Source organism: Heptranchias perlo, chromosome 5 (genome assembly GCF_035084215.1).
Source record: "Heptranchias perlo isolate sHepPer1 chromosome 5, sHepPer1.hap1, whole genome shotgun sequence".
Taxonomy (NCBI): Eukaryota; Metazoa; Chordata; class Chondrichthyes; order Hexanchiformes; family Hexanchidae; genus Heptranchias; species Heptranchias perlo.
In genome coordinates this window covers 20,580,825-20,604,503 of record NC_090329.1, presented here as the reverse complement: position 1 = coordinate 20,604,503, position 23,679 = coordinate 20,580,825, and the positions used below count along the sequence as shown (strand labels likewise).

The following is a 23,679-nucleotide window of genomic DNA, read 5'->3' as shown; positions in this document are numbered from 1 at the left end:
CCAAACCCTCTGGTCACCCCTCCTACTATCTCCTTTGGAGTCAGTGTCTATTTTTCCCCCCCCCCGCCCTTAGCGTCTTGGGACATTTTTCTACATTAAAGGCGCTATATAAATGCAAGTAGTTGTTGTTTCACACTTATATCCTGAGCTCCCAAATCCGCAACGTTATCATGGATGAAGTGAAGCACAAAGAATAAAAACTGTTGTAGTCTGAAAAAAATGCTTTAATAAGCATTTGGAGGAAACCCTTGTGGGTCATTCATTTTACTGCTGTAAGCCCACAGTAAATTAACATTTGCTTTTTTGAATAAATAAACAAATGGTCTTGCATGAAGGACTGCTGTAAAGTAAGTAGGGATGATTCAGTTTGCGACTTACTGCAAGCAACTTTGCTTTAATACAAAATGGGATCAATAATACAATTATCTTCCACTCAAGCAAAAGAAAATTTCACATTGACATCAACACACTTCATACTTATATATTAATTATTATTATTAGTACAAATGACTTGTTGTGGGGAGGGCAGGGGAGTTTTAACAATGGCAGTTTGATCCCAGCTAAATAAAATGGCACAAAAAATGCTGCAGGATTTTTTTCTAAGTGTCTTCTTAACCAGCCGACGCAAGTGTGTTAACTAAACAGTTGTGAGTAAATTCAGTTTGCTACATTAAGGTAGTGCGGATCGACTGTTTATGTCCCTTTCTACCTGGGACACAGACATTTGCTTCATGTTTAATTGAGAAAAATCAGCTCTTGAGCAAAATAAAGATTATTTCACAAAATTCAGCATTGCCTCATTGAATTGTGCATGAGGTATTCAGAGCTGTTAGCAAACAATGGACTAATCTGCCTGCTTATTGACAAGACACGTTCCTGGGATTTTGTTTTTAACAGTACATTCAGAAACAGCTTTCAGCAATAGTTACCTAATTCCACATTACCATGTAAAAATATTAGTTTAACTTACATCTTTCTTAAAAGCTCTTTTTAATTTTCCCTCCAGAGGATATGGCATCAACAGAAAAAAATGAACAAAATAATTATTCACATAAAATAACATACCTTACAAGACAAACACACAAATAAGGCCATTCTGCAGCATCAAAAGTCCACCTTTTTGCAATATTTCACAACAGATTCTACAGAATATTTTACATCCCAAGGACTGCACTATTAAATGACTCCGGAGAACTCCGCAGGGCCGATCGCACTATCTTTTGGAGGCCGTACTCAGTTTGCTAGCCGCGGGAGACCTCCTCGACGGTGTAGGGATTTTCGAAGGTTTCGCTGAAGATGGCCGAGATCCTGCTCGTGACCCTGATCTGCTAGTGTCAGGCACTGTCTCTGAAACATCTGAGCACACAGACTGGATATCGGAAATGTCAAAATCGGAAGCATCACTGCCGCGGCGACTACTGGCTCGACTGCCGGTCTTGCTCCCTGCTCGGCTCGTGGGCCGACTTCGGGCTTTTCTCGATTCTAGGGCTAGATTAAAAAAAATACAGATACACAAGTTAAATCAATCCATTTTATACGTGATTATAAGATTCAAATAACCTTGCACCAGATTTACTGCCACCTCTGACCACCATGTGTAAAGGGAGAAAGATTGAGACAATTTGGTCGCAACAAATAAGTATGCAGATTTTGAGACTCGCTTCAGGAAATTTGACGCCCCTCTGGCACTTCCCAGGAGTACATAATCGGAAAATTGTGCAAACCTAGCCCATAATTTCCTGATAAACACTCCCAGTTTGTCCCAGGAGTGCTGAAGCAGAAAATCTCCCCCTGAAGTTCCAGCCCCCCCCCACCACCGACATCTGCCCCGACCGTTGCTAGGGGATGGTTCCAAAGGCACTAGTTACCCACCAGTAATGTGCCCAAGTGACCATTGTTCATTTGTGAGGCAAGAAAGGGGGCTTCAGGAGCCTGTTTGACTGTGCGGGGCGTCACAGCTCAGCACAATCCTGTTCTCATCCACAGGCGTTTTTGAACAGGTGCTTTTCTAACAACTAGAATTGGGAACCTAGGCTGATTTCCATTTCCATCTCCCCCACCCCTCCCAATCTTTTAGTTCAGTCATGCTCAGGCCCATTGTATCCCAGGGATCTTCCAGCTTCATACAGTTTCATATCATACTTGGCAGCGTATTCACCAAGTGAGCCACCAAAGGATCTTTCTGCAGCAATTCTCGGCCTGGAAAGTTTCAAAGTCCATGTAAAGTCTACTCTACGAATATATAAAACGGTAAGATTACATTCACCATAGAACACTCACCTGGTACTTGTGACCGCCCCCTAGAAGGAGGGGTTGGTATTAAATTGCTGTCGTCTCCAGAGTGAAAACTTTTTCCTGAAAGATACCCAGGCGGTCGCAGTTTGCTTCCCTGGATCGGAGTTACCTAGATCACAATATACTGTGGTCAATTTTCTTTCTAATTTACTTCTCAAGATATATTAATGCATGTGAATATCAGAATAATGATTTGTTTGGGACAGAGAGGATGTAATATCCTCCTGCTGCTGCTTCAAAGGATTAACCTTTACATCTGGCTAATTAACACAGTAAGTAACTTAACTCTGGAGATAAAAGGTTATTCTCAGAGAATGCAGCTGTGCACTCCTCCCAATGTCCATGGCACTCTAATATAAAGGGGAGGGGGTGGGGGGGTGGGGGTCGGGGGGCTAATCCAGAGACCCAGGAGCATAGCAGACCCACAATGTTTATGGTCTTGTCATCTGCCGTTTTGGTTCCTGCTAAAGAAAGAAAGGACTTGCATTTATATAGCGCCTTTCACGACCTCAGGACGTCCCAAAGTGCTTTGCAGCCAATGAAGTATTTTTAAATTATAGTCACTGTTGTAACGTAGGAAACGCGGAAGCCAATTTGCAGGCAGCAAACTCCCACAAATAGCAATGAGATATTGACCGTACATAGTGTCTAGAACACATTACAGGCCATTCGGCCCTATGCCAGCATTTATGCTCCACACGAGCCTCCTCCCTCCCAATTTCATCTCACCCTATCAGCATATCCTTCTATTCCTTTCTCCCTCATGTGTTTATCTAGATTCCCCTTAAATGCATCTATGCTATTCGCCTCAACTACTCCTTGTCGTAGCGAGTTCCACATTCTCACCACTCTCTGGGTAAAGGAGTTTCTCCTGAATTCCCTATTGGATTTATTAGTGGCTATCTTATATTTATGAGCTCTAGTTTTGTACACCCCCACAAGCGGAAACATTTTCTCTATGTCTACCCTATCAAACCCTTTCATTATCTTAAAGACCTCTATCAGGTCACCCCTCAGCCCAGAGAGTCTGTTTTAATGATGTTGGTTCAGGGATAAATATTGGCCAGGACACCAGGGAGAACTCCCCTGCTCTCACTCAAAATAGCACTATGGGATCTTTTACATCCACCCGAGGGGGCAGGCGAAGCCTCAGTTTAACCTCTCACCCGAAAGATGGCACCTCCGACAATTCAGCACTCCCTCAGTTCTGCACTGAAGTGTCAGCCTAGATTTTGTGCTCAAGTCACTGGAGTGGGACTTGAACTCACGACCTTCTGACTCAGAGGTGAGTGTGCTACCACCCAGCCACAGCTGACACCTGAAAAAAAGCATGGTGACAGGCTCCCTCCCATTCCCCAAATAATCATGGGTTCCAACCAAGCCGTAACTTGGAGTAGCAACAATAAGTTGAGATAAATAGGAGAGAGCGGCGCGCAGAAGGTCCGAGTTTGAGCCCGGCTCCCCAGAATCCAAACCGTAAATGTAAAAGTGCTTAAAGATTGCTTCAACTCCCAGGGGCACCTATACCCCAGCAAATGACCCCAGAGGAACTTGCATCTTCACACTTAGGGGGCACACACCAAACTCTATAATGTAAACCAGAGGGAATTTTTCATAACTATAAACAAAATATAAATCATTTATTATAATCGCAAGTCCAGTATGCTGGTGAATTTAGCACCCCAGTGGGATGCTGAAACACCTTGGTTGAAGATGGATTACCAGCCCACAGAAGTAGTAGTGATGGAATATACATTCATTCAAAGAATGAAAGTGCACAATCTGTCTTTTCTCTACTTCTCATCATACGCCACGTAAACCTAGGAAACTTACACAGCACAAACCAAGGCCTAAAATAAATAGTTCTGCAGTGTTCCGATTGGAATAATCAGGTGTTCTAACCACCCACTTAGTTGTGAGCTTTATTTGTAGTCCCAGAGTTGGACTCGAGCGTGAAGAACTTTTTACTTCAGAAATAAAGGAGGAGGAGTAGCAATGGCTCAATGCCTTCAATTACTTATTCGTCTCGGCCAGCTCCATTCCATAACAGAGGGCTGCTTTTGGAATCTTTTCCCCCCCGTTTTCCCTTCCTGCAATTCTCACGCATGGCGCAGTAATGGTTGAGAAGGCACCAGGAATAACTGACCTTTGTTTTACTACGTTCCAGAGATCCCCCCCAAGAACTTGGTTTAAAATACCTAAAGTAAACAAGCAAACAGGGAAAAAAAGCCCACAGAGCTAATTCCCGAGTGTTCTGAGCTGCAGTTAAAGAAGGTTCTGTGGTGAGGGAGCAGATGCAGTGGAACTGGTAATGAAAGCAATTTAAGAAACTAAAAGGTGACCACTGGGGGGCATCAATACTGTGCAGGAAGAGGACAGGGTTCTCTCTAAACGCCTCTTAAAAAGGGACAGGCTGGAACATCCCTGTGATTCCACTCCCACCGTGCACCCACCCCCCCCCCTCAAAACTAGCTCATTTCCAATCATACACAGAACAAGATGAATGTCAAAGTGGCGGAAAATATTTATTTTCAACACACTCTGCAGAGGCAGCACTCTAGCAGAATTAAAGTGACATACATCTTGCCTTAGGCAGGATATATATACACAGACACACGACGGGTAATTTTGATCCCTGCTTTCAGAAAGCAAAGTAACAGGGTCTGCCACTGGATCAGCTCGCTGTGCGAAGGGCTATGGGTGGGCCGAACTCAAAGCCCACCCTGACAGTCCCAACTACATGTTAGCATCGCTGGTGTGTAAAGGGCTTTCCCTGACATCGCAGAAGGTCTGCACACACAATTGGAAGATCGAACATGATTTCATAGTAAGTGCACACATGCATATATTACTACAAAATCATATCCACAGTGTTTCCAAATCTGCCCCTTACATTCAGCACAATGGGAAGGTTATATTTCAATGCAAGTGGTTCTGAAATATAAGTAGGGTATCAGCATCATACTCACTTATCTTCATTTAATGTTATCACAGCACCAAGGTAAAAGTATGACGTTACAATTGAAGCCGACTTTTTGTAAAAAATTGTTTTGTTAATCTTTGTGCTCAAAGTGATAATCCAGAGAAACAAGATGTTCTCTTTGTATCCGGTGATTGCATGAAGTATTTTTACACTGTTACCGGGCTCCAGACCAGATGTGCCCAAGGTCCATGGCTTCAGAGCATTGCTCTCTCCTTCTTACCACCCCTTTATGCTGCTTCCCTCATTGCAGAGTCAACAGAAAGAGGGGCTTCTTCTCCTCTGACCTCTGCCCTTGGTAACCCCTGAAATATGGGTCTGTAGCAAATGGAGTTCACCTGCTTGATATTAAAATACCATTGGCAGCAGGAGTATCACAGTCTGGACATTGGTGGTACAACGTCCATTTAAAAGTGCCTATAGACTACATGCAGCTCAGGGACCGTGACAATCCACCGGGATACCAAGGTTAGAAGAGCATCTTATGCTGTAGTATTTGGACCTTTCAATTTCACCAAGCTAGCAGTAGGGAGAAGTTCGATGTTGTTGGACTAGTTTTAGGACTGATCGTGACAAATGCAAGCGGAAACTGCTCGAACACTGCTAGAAGAGACTTTCATCTCATCGGCCTATCTCAGGCTCAAACTAAGGTCTCGGTGCTTAATTGTGACAACACCCTGTCCTCCAGACAAGTGATTTTTCAGAATTCTCAAGTTTGTGTCAATGAACAGCTTGCTCCATGCACAGCTCCTCATACTGCCACACAGATTCATAGTTTGGTATAAAGCAGAAAATGACCAACATGTCTCAGCACCTTGTTCAAACCTTTGCACAACTATCTCTGCAGTTTTCACAAGGGTATTTAGATAAGGATCCAGAAATTTAACTTTCAGTACATTTCAAATCAAATTCAATCTCAGCTTTTTTTCCCCTATAATTAATATACCTCCCCTGTCCTTTTTCATACTAGGGCACAGTTCCCTGTGTGCTACCAGCCCTCTGGTTCCATGTAGCCATTCTTCATGTCCAAGTCTAGGCAGTAAGGGCCATTTGACTGTGGAGAGATGCATTATATCTGAGCCTCACCTTATCATTCACTGCTACTTACAAGTAAAAAGCAAAATACTGGAGATGCGGATATCTGAAACAATAAACAGAAAACGCTGGAAACTCGCAGCTGGTGAATTAGCATCTGTGCGGAGAATGGGCAATTAATATTTTGGGTATAAACCCTTCTTCAGAACTCAGTTTTGAAGAATGGTTTGCACCCAACACGTTAACTTGTCCATTCTCTCCACAACTGCCCTGCTGTGCGTGTCCAGCATTTTCTGTTTTTGTGTTTCTGTCACTTACACATGTGCACCTGCCAGCAGAGTGTCCCGGATAGTGAGCAAGAAGTTGGCTTATTTTTGCCACTTCCCAGCCGAGCTGTTCTGAGGGCGATAACTGTAACACATCAACTGTCACATCATCAGCTAACTCAGTACAGATTGAACTTGGGCCCTGCCTGGTCCACATTCTCAGAGCCCTAAACACAAAGTTTGAAGTACTAATTAAGTATTTTTTTTAAACACACCCTCACACTTGGACTTTCTGTGGGGTATTTGCTCAATCTGCTGCTGTAACTTCAGCGCAGAATTGGTGGAAACCCTCCAGAGAAATGGCGCAAATGGCGAAAAGCGGCCATTTACGCTGTTCCTCCTCCAGAGTTTCCGCTGAAATTACGGCGGAAGATCGGGAGAACCCACGTAGAAACTACCATCCCCCTCCCCACCCCACTCTCGCCCCGCAGGATTTAAAGTACGGTTTCATATAGCTTTAAATGGTGCAAAGCTGAACTGGTTTCAGGGGGGAAAAAAAACACCCAGGAGATCTGCAATCGTAAACGCTCCGCAAGAAAAAACTGTTTTGTAACAAGAGGGTTATGACCCAGTGTGGATTACACTGACAGCAAACTGCTCCATCATGCACAAGAAGGCAGGTGAAGCTTTTGAGATAAGAAAAAGAGAAAAGTGCTTCAGAAAGACCGAGGCCGTACACACGGTTTCCCTCTGTGCACTGAAACAAAATGAAATGAACGAAGAGAAGTGAGTGTTTTGAGATCGAGGGCTTTACAAGAGAGAAGGATCTGAAAAGAAAAATGAACGCTAGATCTGAGAGGTCAGGATACGTAAAAGGAAGTGCTCAGCAGAAGTGTGGAAAAAAAAATCTCAACTACTTTCTAGTGTTATAGATTAAGAAAAAAGTAACAAGGCTGTAACAAGTCCTCTTTTTCAGGATTCAAAGTTTCAAATATTCTTTAACCTGGAGTTTAGAATTCAGACTGCTCCCGTCAGACCTATTAAATATATGCAAACTAATGACATAGGATAAAACTCCAGTTCATTAATAGATCAAAGATGCCAAATCCTCAACTGCTCCTGTCCCCTTTGCTTAGCCTCCCCCCACACCCACCCCCCCCCAAAAAAATTGCTTAAATGCTTGTGTCTGCTTTGCTGTCGTTAAAAAGTGAACTTTGACCATAAAGTTGACTTCAGTCACTGAATCTAGCAATCCAAAATGTTTAGTTCCAGCAATAAATCTTTAAGAATACATTACTGAAGTGCAAAGGTCTTGAATCACTAACTGACTCATTGGGCCTGCAACGTGTGCACTGTTGCCACGTAAACTGGTTTAACCCATTGTTTTTTTTGAAAGATGATGCAGAATTTTAAGAGGGATTCACAAGAGTATTTAAAGTTCAGCTTTTCCCACTGTGTTTTGGTTTCACATCGCAAACTATTACGTAGGATAGAGAAAATAAAAACAACATTTGGAATCCTGAAAAACAGCACAAAAAATTCTTTCCAGAATCTTCCAAGCAACAAAAGTTGAGTTACAACCCTCACTACGACAGCTAACTAAACTCAGGGTCAAAACGACGTAAAATGATTTGACCACCACCAATGCATGTTTCTTAGACTGGGCGTACTTCACCGTACTATACCTCTGGAGATGGGATTCGGCGTTCTGGGGACTCTGGTGACTTATAAGGACTTGATGTTTTGCTGTTTGTCAACCATGGTTTATCATAATTGCGGATTAAATGTTGGGGTGTCTGTATGAAACAAGGATACATTGAAAATGAATGGAAATTAAGACAATAAAATAAAATGATCAGGAATAAACAGTGTCATGGAGGAGGAAATGTAAGTACGGAGGAGTAAAATTAAAAATGCAATGATGAAGACTCTTCTGTGATTCCCTCTAAATGAAGAGTCAAGGTGAGTAAGGTTAGTACAGCGACTTCTGGCATGCGTTTGGCTTCCTGTGACGGGTTATTGGGTTATAGGGTTATAGTGACTGCAAGCTTGCTAATGCTTCACAGCCAATCCTCCACACAAAAACTGAAATGAAAAGAAACCTGAAAAAAATGTTACGGCGGCTCTGGCAGTGTAATTAGATCAGCAGCAATGTAATGGAACAGCAGTGTAAAAAGGAGATCACTGTGACAATGTAATTGAACAACAAGAGAGTTTGGAACAATTAAACAGATGTTGAACATAAGCATTAGCCATTAAAATCAAATTACCTGAGCTCTGCATTGTGTTAAAGTAACAGTCTCGCTAAACTATACTGATAAAAAGTTAGCGCACGACATACATTCAACTGAATTACACTGCTTTCAACATTACCTTAGGAGGAGTACTTGTAGCAGCTGGTGGAACTGACACACTCTGAGTGGCACTAGAAGTTGACCTGTTGGGAGAAGCGGCCCTCGAAGATGGCCGTGACCTCCGACCCCGCGGTCGGAAGGCGGCCATGGACTGACTGGTGCCCTCGGGAAGAATGAACTTCTCACGCAGTTCGACATTCGTTCTGCCCTTTGCTGAAAGAAAGGAATGAAACAAAAGTTCAAATTCAAATCATCGGCGTCACCACAATTCAGCACCAAACTTGCAATGACAAGGTGAAGTGTGGAAAAAAAAAATGAACAGGAGGACTAAAAAGTGGTAACAGGATGATGAAACGATACTGAAATCTGAATTGATAGCCTATCCATACCAGCAACAGAACCTGAGACAGCAGCACTCAACATTTGGGCTGGTGTATGTATGCAACATGACATGGATTAGCCCAGCAAATTTTGAAAACTTAAATGGAAAGGAAAAAAAAAATTTTTAAATTCTGATAGTATCAAAGGTTTCAGTTGAGTTTCATGTTGTGAACTACAGAGAGTTCGGACTACATTAACATCATGCAGTCAGTTTAAAGAAGCCCAGGGGATCCACTAAAGCAAACCCAATTCCAAAAAAACTTGTGCAGAAGCTCAAAACAGCACACCACTTTCAGGCAGAACAGATGTGTACATTCCACTTAGGAGGATGCTACAATACCAGACAAGGTGACCACTTACTTGCAGTGAGTATTACTGCGGGTAAAAGAAAAAAGTCATATAAGCAACTTCACATGCATTTCAAAATGAGTGATCATTCTGTATTTGGTTAAAAAAAAACTAAAAACGCATCGGATTACAGTTCTCTTTTTTTAAAAAAACACGAAAAGCCTGCTGTAAGCTGCTAGGAGGGTTAAGCCATACAGAATAGGAAAGCACACAGGAGAAGGAAAAGAGACAGAGGATTGCCAACCTATAGGAGACTGACTGGTAATTGAAGAGTTTGATTCCGAACGCAACATTTTACTCCCATGATGATGAACTAGAAGAAATGATAAAGGGATTTCATCACATCAAAGGAAATGGAGAAGAAACTTTCAGTAGGAAATAGGACCACGCACAGGACGGATAAAACCAACATCTGAGAGATCATTTAAAGAATTCAGAGCTCCTTTTAACGTATAAATAATCTTATAATTATTCCACAATACTCAAGTCATTTGTGCAACGAAAGCTTTCATTCTTGCTAATAAAAATTTCCAATTCAATTTTTGCCACGTACTAGTTTACAAATTGGTAAATTCTCAACCCCCCCCACCCCCTCCCCCGGAAAAGTTGGTGGGGTATGGGCCGCAGGCAGGCTGTACTACTTTCACCCATTCTTTGCGTTTGAGCTCAGAGTGTCAACTAGCTACTAAACCACAAAGGTAGGTATCGCAGGTGAGCCCCATCCATTCCACACATGTACAATTTCCAGCAAAGGTCACTAAGCAGCAGTTCTGACTGATTCTTTACCCCCCCCCCAATACCCTATTAAGACTAATGCTAACTTTAGTGTCCCACCAAAACGCTGCATTACTCACTGATCCACTGATGGAGCCTGTTTCAAGCCATTCTTGCCTGCAAGTGCCTCTCTCTTACTAAACAAATAGCTTAAAAAAAAAATCCATTGACATTTCAAACAGGCAAGTGCACGATTATCTTGCAAAGAGGTATTAGACTGTACGACAAGAACCACCGCTGTTGAAGCAGGTGATTGGTACAGCCAACCAAAGTATATTTCATAACTTACCTCTGCAGGGGTCGTTTTTCACCAAAAACTCATCCAGCGCCATCCACCCTCCCCCGACACGAACCATGACCGTACTGCGCAGGATGCGGACAAGCCGTAGCTGCTGCGAGTCACCAAACTGCAAAAAGGGCAGCAAGAAACACTTAAGAAGCAGTTTAACCTTTAAAGTGAGAATTAAAAAAAATTAAATGATAATCATAACACTAGTGATTTTCTCTTCCAATTTGTAATCATTCATGTTGCATCAAGCATTTATTTTTGCAGTTGCAAGCTTTATTCCACCCGCCCCGGCCACCTTTTACACAGCTGATTTGAAAATACGAAGAACAATTAAAAAGGAAATGAACAGCGCAATCTTTTACTTTTATAGCAGCAGAAACAACCCCAGAAACTGCCCAACATTCAAAAAGAAGCTAACGGGCAACAGACTGGAAAATTTCTCTCTGTTTCCGACTGGTTTAGAGTTTGAAAGCCACAAAGCAGCAGTTACTGGCCCACAGCACACAATACAACAGGTAAAATACATCAGACATTTATGTAGTTCTGTACCTGATTTCCCAGGAAGAACTAAGTCATGGAAGAGAATATGAAGAAAAAGAAAATTAGTCACAGCAACTTTTGTTTTGAAATATAATAGTGCTATTAATTGACTATATTCATTCACAAAATTGAAGGTGACATTTCTGATCTTCATACAAGTTAAAGCAGGCCAGTACAGAACTTTCTAAGGTGTATGGTGTCATTCCTGTATCATAATAGAGTACAACACTAACATTTCTTCCCTTCTTTTCTGAGCTAGTAATATATGCTGGGCTAAAGTCCCACTGGTGCTGACAACCTTCCAGTGCCTCAACCAAGTGTGTTCTTTGTGTGTGAAGTTAGAGAACAATTGTTGGCAGGCTTCTCGATCATGCAGAACATCACAGTTGTTCTCAATGGACATCCACACACAAGTACGTTATTAACACAAGTCACTGGAGAGCTATCAGGAGTTGCATTCTCAGGTGATTTCCCCCCTCCCCCTTCTTGACCCAGGAAAAACCAAAGCCAACTGTAGCAGCCCCACCATTGTCTTGGCTGAGATTGACTCAGTACAGACTAGAAATCGAATAGTTCCTTGTTTGTATGACGTAGTACCACATAGGTGGTGCATTTTACCACTGACAATGAACTCAAATACATTTCCAAAGGAAATTACATCAATTTGTTTTTTCCACTGTTACCTCATTGAAAAATTAAAATACAGAATTGTTTTCTACATACGTTCCTCAGCAATGAAGAACTCTTAACAAGAAAATCTTGCTAAACTTTGTTAGTATCTTTTAGCAATACCACCTTCAGACAATACCGGCTGCATTTAGCTGCTGGACTATTGTTAAGGTGGGATTGCTAAAAGAAAGAAGCATTTACTAGAGATTTTCCAACAAGTTCCCTGGTTCTGAAAATGGTAACACCAAACATACTGAATGTTAACAAGACTGACCACATCAGCTCCCTCAAACACAAACCTCCCTCAGTCAGTGACAGAATGGAGGAATGTTTGCTACAGTTTTGCTTATTCCTAGCATTTGGAAGTTATGTCCAGTTGCAGGGCAGGGCAGTATTGGGTGCAGGCAAACATTATAGTCATTGGTCACACTGCTAAGTCGGAGGCAGAACTCCACACCAAAAGGCATTCATAACTTATTGCACTAGTTGACTGGTGGTGAAATTTCTATAGAAATATACATTAAAGACACTACAGCTTAAGTCCCTTTTAAGCATTAATACATTGCGGATGATGTACTATACAAGGGGTGTGAGACAACCCATTTTCAGGTAGTCTTATCTCCGATGCCCAAATGCAAAATCTGCAGCACAGTATTATATGTTTAGAATATAAGATTGTACCACAAAATGACAATTATGCAATGTAACTGGCACATTATTCTATAGTTTAACAGGAACATTTATACAGCATCTGTTGAAGTTACAAGTTTTTTTTCTGTAATTAGAGATTTCCAAAGAATATTGCAAGTAATGACATTATATTCAACACAAGAAAACTAAGCAAACAATATTTCTTTTGTTACAAGCTGCATAAAGAAGCTCACATGGTTAGAAAAATGATGAATTGATATTGGTTGGTAATGAGAAAAGACAAACTAATCCTGATTCTGACAGCATTAGAACACTGTCTCCACACCTATACAAAAAGGAATGTGCAGGATGGAAAAAGAGAACCGGACGGAAATCTATCATAAACTAACAATGAAACTGCAGCAGCTTGGGATGGCTGTCAAGTGGTGCGTGGGATATTTCCTGAATAATATGAAGTGCTCAATCCATGAGATTACTGCATAACTTACAAGTGAAACATTTACTTTATCAAATGATGAAGAGATTTATGAATTGTTATGCTAGAAAGTAGGGTGTTCAGGTCTGAAATCAAGCAGGAGGGCAAAAGGCAGAGGGTAGGATTATGGCCCCAGTTCTAATATTAGCTTTGCTGAAGATTAAGAAGTTTAGAGGCTGAATAACTTGAGTTCTGAGCTGAAATAAAAATATTTATATAATCAACTCTACGGAGTGACTTTGCAAATGGATTCAATTAAAACAGAAAATTTTATGCAAGACTGTAAGAAGGAAGGAGGAGAGGGAACTTGCACAAGAGATCTAGTAGGGAGAAAGAGATTATCTTTATAAAAGTGAACTTAACAGGTAAATGATGACATCTGATGCTCACATCCATCTCTGTTGATATGGGTTATAAAAGTTAGCTCTCCTATCACGAAAAAGGGACTTTCCAGGGGGATTATTAACATTTTTATTAATGAAGTTACAGTAATGGTTGTGGAATCTTAAGCTGTGTATGAGGCTTCGTCCAATTATTAGAAAACCAGTGCTCAAGGCAAGTTGTGTGGGTCAATGATATGAGCTGAGGGAAGGTAGGCTGGGATGTCTTGGCCTGCAGTGCAGCTAAATTAATTTTTAATCTCATAATGACTCAACAATGCCCATTACAAGCCTGTAGCACCAGACATTTTGAATTTGTTTAACAGAAACAGTGTTCTTTAATCGTCACCAAAGTTAAGATGTAGATAGGCACAGCTGTTATCCTTGATTCATTACGTTCACAGCCTTACTTTTTCAAGTTACTTTACTTTTTTTTAAATATGAAGATACAGGAACACTACACAGACTGAGTGCCCAGTGAAGCAACAGCTGGAAACTGTGCACTCCCTCAATCATTTCCTTGTGACATGGGTTGGAAGTGGGTAGGAGGTAGAAGGCAGACAGCATGTATACTCTGATTCGCTGGATGTTCACAAGATAAGCACAGACTGCAATCGAAGTGGAAATAAAAAGAAAAGCTGGAAAATCTGAAATAGGATGAAATAATTCTGATGAAAGGACACTTTCATAACCTTAAGCTTCCTCCTTCAGATGCTGATCAATTTGCTATACATTACCAGCATGTTCTGTTTTTATTTACAAGTTGCTTTATTTTAAATATATACAATACAGATAGAGTAAGTAATGAGAAACTGTTTCCACTGGCAGGAGGGTCGGTAACCAGAGGACACAGATTTAAGATCATTGGCAAAAGAACCGGGGTGGGGGGGGGGGGGGGGAGATGAGAAGAACCTTTTTTTAAAATCGCAGTGAGTTGTTATGATCTGGAATGCACTGCCTGAAAGGACGGTGGAAGCAGATTCAATAGTAACTTTCAAAAAGGGGGTTGGATAAATACTTGAAAAGGAAAAAAAATGCAGGGCTATGGGGAAAGAGCAGGGGAGTGGAACTAATTGGATAGCTCTTTCAAAGAGGCAGCACAGGCACGAAGGGACAAATGGCCTCCTTCTGTGCTGTATGATTCTATTGTTGTACCACAATAGTCTCATTACGCAATCAAGGTGAATTAAGAAAAACAAGATTTTAATTCCATTTTGTCCTGCAGAGTTGTGACCTTCCTTGCTTCATAAGTTGCTTCAACAGCTTTTCCAAGTTTAATTATACTTGTAAAGCTCTGTTGTATTGCTGTGAATGATTAATTATTTAACACTACAAGGAAAGGTGAGATGTCAATTTGAAGAGATTAATTGACACTTGGGCCTTTTCGGAGTCTCTGTATAGGAGCCATTCTCTTGTCAATTTTCCCCCGACCCTCTTTTGAAGGTATTGGTTCCTGCGGCATGATTCCATGGGTACCAGTCCATCTGTCCCGAACAGCACTCCCAGCAAACCTGCACTTGCCCATTGAACTAGTGAATAAAAATTATGGCATTTACTCCTATTAACAAGTTAGTAGCCAAACTTTTTTTTTAAAAAAGGTAAAATAATTGGAATCAAAAAATTCATATTGACATTAAATACCCATGAAATCAGCAATGTTTCAATGGTTTTAATTAAGGCTCACTGTTTCTTTGAATACAAGGTCATAATCATCATTATAGCCGTTGGCACGTTCCTCAAATCTGTTTTTAGATTGTTTCCAGATTAAAGCTGATTGCTTGCCGCTATCAGTTTATAAAGTAAATGTTGAGTCATTTTCTTCCACCAGCTTGGCACTCAAAGGTGATTGCTATATAGTGCGCAAGATATGAATAATATTGTTTTAGTAAGAAGGTCTATCATGGACTCAGTGGGATTAATCGTTGCATTCACAGCCTCTCTGGGTAGGCATTCATTTTAGGCTGTAATTCTTTTTAAGCGATGCAAAGAACGAAAGCTTACAACTTACACAGTTGAACAGATAATCGTTCAGCCCCAGCCCGAGGTACAGTAAAGATTGCAGCACTCACCCTGTATTTGTTCTCCCCAATCTGCTCCACCTGAAACCGCTTTGCACATTTACATTTTGCTACTTGCCGTGTCACCTACAATAAAGTACAACGTGAGGTGGTAATGGCGAGTTGAGATTGAAGGCATTTCAGTGCATTGTAAAGATCACGCAGAGAAGCACCAGCAGTAAAATCAAATCTAGCATCAATACAGAAATTAAAACAAATATAATCAGATGGATTTCTTTAAAAATCAGAAAAGGATTGACTGCCAGAATCAAACAGCAGACTAAAATGTTCCTGTATCAAGTGTTAAATCATTCAAGGATATAAAGTTTAGATTTTGTGCACCATGGCAGTGTACCTCATCCTCTATTTTGTCCGCATCAGTAAGGGGCTTGTAAGCATCCTTGTTTGGATGAAGTGCTGCCACAAATTCGTAATAATCAATGTAGCCATCTCCATCTCGATCAAATATGTCTGCCACCGCACTCATCTCCAAACGGCTGGTAGGGAACTCTGCAAAAACAATGCAATAAATATGTTCCTTTTAGTTAATTATTGACACAATGTTCTTCTCCTCAGCTAAACTTGGGCAGAAAACTAAATGACTGTATAACAGTACAACAGATATGGTTCCTTTAATTATTAACTTCCCACCAGCTTGAGACTTAGCGAAACTTGGGCTCCCCAATGGCTCGGCAGGTGGTATCGAACTGGGCCAGGTGGAGCAGGAAGGTCTTAGCTCAGCAAAGACCGGGGATTGAACCTATGTGATCTCAGCCAAGGTGGCAGAGAGTATTAAATAACCTCAGTGTCTCCAGAACAAAGGTCCACTGGGATACTCACTCTTGAATGTTATCAGATGGCCCTTGCTGGAAAATAAGTGTGTGTGTGTGTGTGTGAGAGAGAGAGAGAGAGAGAAGGTTCAGCTTCCCTCCATGGCTAACAGCTATCAATTACACTAGGCTTGTATTCCATTTAATACATAAGATTAAGGGGTGATCTAATTGAAGTGTTTAAGATGATTAAAGGATATGATAGGGTAGATACAGAGAAACTATTTCCTCTGGTGGGGGAATCCAGAATATGGGGGCATAACCTTAAAATTAGAGCTAGGCCGTTCAGGGGTGATGTCAGGAAGCACTTCTTCACACAAAAGGTAGTGGAAATCTGGAATTCTCTCCCCCAAAAAGCTGTTGAGGCTGGGGGTCAATTGAACATTTCAAAACTGAGATTGATGGATTTTGTTAGGTAAGGGTATTAGGGGTTACAGAACCAAGGCGGATAGATGGAGTTAAGATACAAATCAGCCATGATCTAATTGAATGGCAGAACAGGCTCGAGGGGCTGAATGGCCTACTCCTGTTCCTATGTCATACATTAGAGACAGCAAAATAAATTTTTACTCAAGTATTTTATAGATGACAAAATGTCACAAATGGGGTTTTTTATTCATTTATTTTACTTTTACTACAGATTATCAGGGTAGAGAGAGAATTCAGTAACAGGCATGCACTCGTGCAATAGAACAGAGAGCAGATTTGATACAAATATTCAAAATGATGAAATTAAAACCAAATATATTGGAAACACTCAGCAGGTCAGCCAGCAACCGTGGAGAGAACGGACAAGTTAATGTTTCAGGTATAGACTCTTCATCAGGAATAGTTCATTTTCCATTTTTGCTTCAGATTTTCAGCCTCTGCAGTTTTTTTTGTTGCTTATATTCAAAGTTATGAGGGGTTTTGAGAAGGTAAACAAAGAAAAATGATTTCCATTGATCAGTGAGTCATTAGCTAGAGGCTTTACGTATAAGATTAGCAGCTCAAGAACAAAGGGAGAAGTTAGGAGAGTTGTTTTCCCCTTCACGCAGAGGATTGTCAGGATGTGGAATACCTTACCAGTGGAAGAAAAATGGAAGGAGAATGAGCATTGCTCTTTCAGACAGCTGGCACAAATACAATGAGCCAAATTACCCCCATCTTGAGCTGTAAGAACCTGAGACTCAAAGGCTTGGGAAATATAGAGGTACTCCCTTTCAGCAGACATTGCAAGAGGTTTTTCAGACTCACTTGAGGAGAGGATTCCATCAATAAATTCTTGTCTTGTTATCTTCCCATCTTGATCTTTGTCAATGCGCCTGAAGAAGTCCATTACTCTGGATTTCTTATGGTTCATCCATCGCATGTACTTCTTTCGCCAAACATCAAAATCAAAGTTGGCAAACTCTCTCAGCTGTAAGAGAACCAAGTTAGTCGTCAACTTTCAGCAAATTTCAGTTTTGAAAAAAAAGCTTTGCGTCCCTATAATCTCTAAGATTATTTTTTGGTCAAATTTAAGGGGTCAATCCATAAATTGGCTCGGCCTCCTTCCCCTTCCCACCCCAAGATACCAAGTCCACTGGCACAAACAGCCTAGAAAGACTTGGAAGAATAACCACTGTAGTGAGATACTATGGCAAATTCTAGTCAGAGCAGGTTACAAAACCATTTCTTTTTTTAAAAGCATTCATTAAATATTTATGGCACAAAAGTATTTGAATTTGTAATATTTTAATATGATGGAAACAGCTGGTTTGCCAAATAAAGTAAACAAACCCAAAGCATTTTAATGGCTCACTTATATAAACATTAAAATGTTCCAGTTGCATGATTAGAGTAGACATTTGCTATGCATAATTGAACCCAGTTATTTACCAACTTTAATCTTTGTGAAAGAGAATTCTGCATACATAAAATTAGTGGGAAAAACAGTCACTCATTGGGAAGTTATCATGGCTTACATCTGTGCTGAATGTACTTTACAAAACATGTAATGTTGGTCAGAAAACATTGCATATAATCCAGCAAAGCAAGCTACACTTGAGATTTATACAATTCTCTGTTAAAAAATTAATGATAAAATAGGATCAGGAAAAAAATCCAGGAGCTCTCCATAAGGCTAATTTGGTACAATCCAGGTGCTCCCATTGAGGCTAATTTGGTACAATCCAGGTGCTCCCCTTGAGGCTAATTTGGTAAAATCCACGGCTCATTTCAACTTGGAGCAAGTTACTGAGCAGCAAAATGTTTTTACCATCACTTAAGAAATGATACCATTTCCACATTCAAAAGGCTGGATTTTACATCGTAAAGATTCTCGGCATCACAACTGTATTCTTTGTAAATGTAAAATATTTAAAATGGTTTTATTCCATTTGAGAGAACACAGGCCTGATAGGAATTTACTGATCGTCTTTCCATTCAAATTTTCAGACTAGAAGTTTAAAAAGTTTACCTCCTCCAGCCTGTCCAGTGCGTCGTTGAGTTTCCGTCGTCTGTCTAGGGCCAACAGCCACACCTGCTGCCACTTACTAACGAGGAGGTTAGCACGTGGATTTTTAGTCTCAATCGTCTGCGTTGCAGGTGAATACAGGGCCTGTGTCGGGAATCGTTTCCCTACAAGAGAAACCACACCAAGCTGTCAGCAATAGTTTAGTGGTAGGATGATTTCAACTCTGATCTGGCTTGTGGCTTACACTTATACAGTGGTTATCCACCATAGGCACAAGCCCCCTCTCGAGCAAATAAAGGAACTTGGCAGATATGAATCCCACTAAATTAAACTGCAAGGGAATAAATCTTTACGAGAATGAACTCAACAACCCAACAAGACCACATATAGCGAAGATGTAATCTTTTTTTTTTAAGTAATTACTTTATAAAGTTTTGAGAAATCAATTTATAAAACCACACTTTCTGCTGTTGAAGTTCTGAACTAGAAGAAACACACTGGCATTAAATTGCTCCTATTCCTTTTTGCATGGAATAGCTTTTAATACTAACTGAAAGGCAACCAGAATGTAAAAGTCCTGTGTAAACTATACAGTTTAATTTGTAGGTTTCACATCATTCCGAAAGCCACTTGGAATGTAACATATACTGGTAATTAATTCAAATTATCTGATAATTCAATTTTTTGAAGTGCTAATTTTTGACTTTGGTGATGTGTTATTTAATAACAATTCAAATTATTAAAATGAATTTCTACAGAGTAAAAATGACTTCAAATTATTAGGAGTAGATTGTCTCTCATGTAGAACTGTTATAATATATGAAAATGGAAATGCAGCGGGGTTTTATTTCCAATTTCACGCCCTTAAAGATGGAGATTTAAAGATTGAGCGTGCACACTGGATGCTGTGCCCAGTCAGCTTTAAAAAGGCTTTGGGGTCCTATCAACATAACAAGACCCCAATTAGCATAAATTCATGATTTTAACTCTTGTTACCCTGTTACCTCACTCTGCCATATTCACTTACCCATGAGTTTGGTTGTATAACCAGAATGGAATTCCACTGGCACAGCCTACCAGTGGAAAGAACCCCTTTCAAACACTGGGTCATCTGCAACTTGTAGGTAGGGCCAGATCAACACATTCTAGAAGGATTTTTTAAAAATATTCATTCATGGGATGTGGGCGTCGCTGGCAAGGCCAGCATTTATTGCCCATCCCGAATTGCTCTTGAGAAGGTGGTGGTGAGCCGCCTTCTTGAACCGCTGCAGTCCGTGTGGTGACGGTTCTCCCACAGTGCTGTTAGGAAGGGAGTTCCAGGATTTTGACCCAGCGACGATGAAGGAACGGCGATATATTTCCAAGTCGGGATGGTGTGTGACTTGGAGGGGAACGTGCAGGTGGTGTTGTTCCCATGTGCCTGCTGCTCTTGTCCTTCTAGGTGGTAGAGGTCGCGGGTTTGGGAGGTGCTGTCGAAGAAGCCTTGGCGAGTTGCTGCAGTGCATCCTGTGGATGGTACATACTGCAGCCACTGTGCGCCGGTGGTGAAGGGAGTGAATGTTTAGGGTTGTGGATGGGGTGCCAATCAAGCGGGCTGCTTTATCTTGGATGGTGTCGAGCTTCTTGAGTGTTGTTGGAGCTGCACTCATCCAAGCTAGTGGAGAGTATTCCATCACACTCCTGACTTGTGCCTTGTCGATGGTGGAAAGGCTTTGGGGAGTCAGGAGGTGAGTCACTCGCCGCAGAATACCCAGCCTCTGACCTGCTCTCGTAGCCACACTATTTATATGGCTGGTCCAGTTAAGTTTCTGGTCAATGGTGACCCCCAGGATGTTGATAGTGGGGGATTCAGTGATGGTAATGCCATTGAATGTCAAGGGGAGGTGGTTAGACTCTCTCTTGTTGGAGATGGTCATTGCCTGGCACTTGTCTAGCGCGAATGTTACTTGCCACTTATAAGCCCAAGCCTGGATGTTGTCCAGGTCTTGCTGCATGCGGACTCGGACTGCTTCATTATGGAGCCTCTGTCCTTCTACATGTGGCAAAGTGTATCCACAGGCTACAAACCACTACATCACATAACAGTGTAATCAGCCATGCACATACAAAAAGCAAGCAACAGTCAGAGTCAAATAAAACTTATTTAGCAGGTAGATGATTTCTTGACTTCACATCCGCAAAATTGTCCTCAACACTAAACAAATCACTCTCCATGTGCATTATGTACAAGGTGTTCAGCCCTTATATCAGATATGTTTGCCTCTCATCCATGATCAATTCACAAGCATGAGCTCTCTCCCAATAATATTACAGAACAGCCATGCTGGGAGGGAGCCCCAACTTGAGGGTCTTCATGTGAACAACAAAATTCACTTCTCAAATAAAATGATTGGAAGAAAATTTATGTACAAATTTTCTTTTAGAATATGGGAGAACAGTGTGAATAAAATGAACTGCTCTCGATTTTACTTTCACGTTGTGTTAATCTACTATTAGCTTTATGAAATGTTTGAACTGCGCATTTACAGAGGGGTGCTAAACGATGATTATCTAAATTGCAATGCAATTATTTGTTATAGGTGTGTCACGGACACACATGTGCCAACTCTGCAGACCGACCATGGCAGGTTGACACAAAAAGGTTTCAAGAGTTTTGTTTTAAATAGTTTGGATGCATTTTGCAATCGGGGAGAAACAGAAATGTTAGTGTTTGGAATTTGATTATGTGCTCCTTTCATCACCCAGTGCCAGACCAGGTTTACCATGGGCTAGATGCAGAGGAAACTTCCTCTATTCTGCCACAACCTCTCATCAACCCGTGCTGCCCCAGTGATACGCTCTCCATTCGCCACACCTGATATCTTGCGGTCTTTGTGTGCAATTGCCTATTGAGTGTGGATTAGTAGCAAATTATAGTCAGTTTTCCGCTGTTGTGCCATGCCCACTAGAAGTTGGGTTCAAACTGCTGAAACACATTTCACATCGGATTGTTACAGCCAGCAGAAAGAGGAGGCTTTCATTCCTTTGGTCTGGGCTGGATTTGACCCAGGTTCCAGTGGTGAAATCTACTTCTATCTGAGGATAGATTATGGTCCAGTGAAGGGCAGGTTTCCTCTCTTTATCCCGCATCTTTATACCATGGTCCTCCCCGAGCCAAATGCTTCTCCACGTGACAGTCCACTGCCACTCCTTTCTCTAAGCCAGCTACAGGGAGACTTGATCCAACTTTCTCTTCCTCTTGCAAACACAGATCCAGCATCTCGCTGCACAGTTTGACTAAGATGAGAAACCAACAGCGCGGGTCATCAGACGTGCATCCAACTGCACTGCAACCAATCTGCTGCACCATCACATTACTCAAGATTTGCTTTACATTCACGCCCAAGATGGAAGTCATTCAAAATTAGCAACAGCTACTACGTAAAATGATATTTAGAAAAGAAACTCATAACAACACTTACTTGACCTTCCTTTTTCTATGACAGGAATGTGGGATGTGATCTGGGTCGGTTCTGCAACTTTCCTCTTGTACGTCTTTGTTACTTTATCCACATCTGGCTGTTTTCTGGTCATTTCTTCCATGAAAGTCTGGGGTTAAAAGTACCTTATTTATTAAAATGTGGTGGCATTATTGGCACGAGAACCTTTCCCTCTTCTCAATGTTCTTCCCCTCTCTTATACGAGGTAAGGTCACACTTGATGGGGTGGGAGCAGTTATTTTTTTATACCTCACCCAAGAGACTACTCTTTACATGAGAGTCTAAATAATGGTTGTTGCTAGGCTATTTGATCACGGGGAGTGGGGTGTGGGGCACACGGCCAAGCTAAATCCTGCTCTCATTGGACATCCACACATGCCTGGAAAATGATCAGAAGGAGGCGTTTCAGCTAAATTTCCCCCTTTCTAATTCAGGGGTCTAGCACTATTTTAGTGACACCACCACTACGACTCAGCACAGACTGGGTTTCGAAGCTGTGTCCTGCCTGAACTGTATGTCTCAATTCTACTTACCAGACACATCAAGGGAACTGTCTGGCATAATAAATTAAGAAGAATGCTGCACTATATCACCCAGGTAAAATAATATCAATGTTCATACTCTTTAAATGTCTACCAAAGGCCTATCGTAGAATCATACAGCACAGGAGACCATTCGGCCCATTGTGCTTGTGCCAGCTCTTTGAAAGAGCTATTGAATGAGTCCCACACTCCTACTCTTTTTCCATAGCCCTGCAATTTTTTCCTTTTCAAGTATTTATCGAATTCCCTTTTGCAAGTTACTACTGAATCTGCTTCCACCACCCTTTAAGGCAGTGCATTCCAGATCATAACGACTTACAGTGTTTTAAAAAAAAATTATCCTCATCTCACCCTCTGGGTCTTCTGCCAACTATCTGAAAAGCCTATGGATATTATCAAATATACAAGTTCTGATGCCAATTTTGATGGTGATTACCTGGTGCTCAGCAATAAGTGTTTTGACTTCTTCGATCTCCTGTGGGACTGGCTCCTGGTCTCTCTGGGTGAGTATTGTCTCCGCCCACTGTAACCAGCCCAACAGATTCTCCAGCAACTCCTGATTAGCAATAACGTCTGCAAGGGCCGCTTCGAGTCGCAGCTGATGTTGTTTAGCCCATGCAGTTACCTGATAATTTACATAAAAACAAAAACATTCAATAAAATGAGTTTGAAGAACCATTTGGAAATGTGCACTTTTCGTTTGCTCTTCCACATTAGCACTTTACAGCATCAACAAGCCAAGATATTTTGATATCAGAAAGCTGGAGGTCGGGTGCAATACACTGACGTGTTACCACGCTGTATAACACGAGAAAGAATGGAAAAAGGAAATGACCATTCCGCACATAGGCCCCGTCCTTCCATAAACTACGTACAATCCACTCAATGCAGCCTTGA

At 41.3% G+C, this 23,679-nt stretch overlaps 1 protein-coding gene across 9 annotated transcripts in view; it reads right to left on the bottom strand.

Annotated features, from left to right (window-relative positions):
* Window positions 1–203: 203 nt before the first annotated feature.
* The window catches only part of dst (dystonin), a 394,574-nt gene continuing 371,098 nt past the window's right edge, over window positions 204–23,679 (bottom strand). For 4 of the 9 annotated variants that reach the window (XM_067984067.1, XM_067984069.1, XM_067984060.1 and 1 more), the window contains 13 exons: window positions 23,219–23,407; window positions 22,223–22,349; window positions 18,765–18,925; window positions 17,561–17,723; window positions 15,850–16,004; window positions 15,507–15,581; window positions 11,272–11,289; window positions 10,723–10,840; window positions 9,904–9,972; window positions 8,950–9,143; window positions 8,262–8,372; window positions 2,281–2,404; window positions 204–1,488 (listed from right to left, as the gene is read on the bottom strand). In XM_067984067.1, coding sequence (XP_067840168.1) covers window positions 1,214–1,488; window positions 2,281–2,404; window positions 8,262–8,372; window positions 8,950–9,143; window positions 9,904–9,972; window positions 10,723–10,840; window positions 11,272–11,289; window positions 15,507–15,581; window positions 15,850–16,004; window positions 17,561–17,723; window positions 18,765–18,925; window positions 22,223–22,349; window positions 23,219–23,407 — 1,779 coding nt within the window. In that variant the 3' untranslated portion in view covers window positions 204–1,213. The remainder of the gene's footprint in view (window positions 1,489–2,280; window positions 2,405–8,261; window positions 8,373–8,949; window positions 9,144–9,903; window positions 9,973–10,722; window positions 10,841–11,271; window positions 11,290–15,506; window positions 15,582–15,849; window positions 16,005–17,560; window positions 17,724–18,764; window positions 18,926–22,222; window positions 22,350–23,218; window positions 23,408–23,679) is intronic. The other 5 variants (XM_067984065.1, XM_067984061.1, XM_067984062.1 and 2 more) reach the window with 5 other exon arrangements.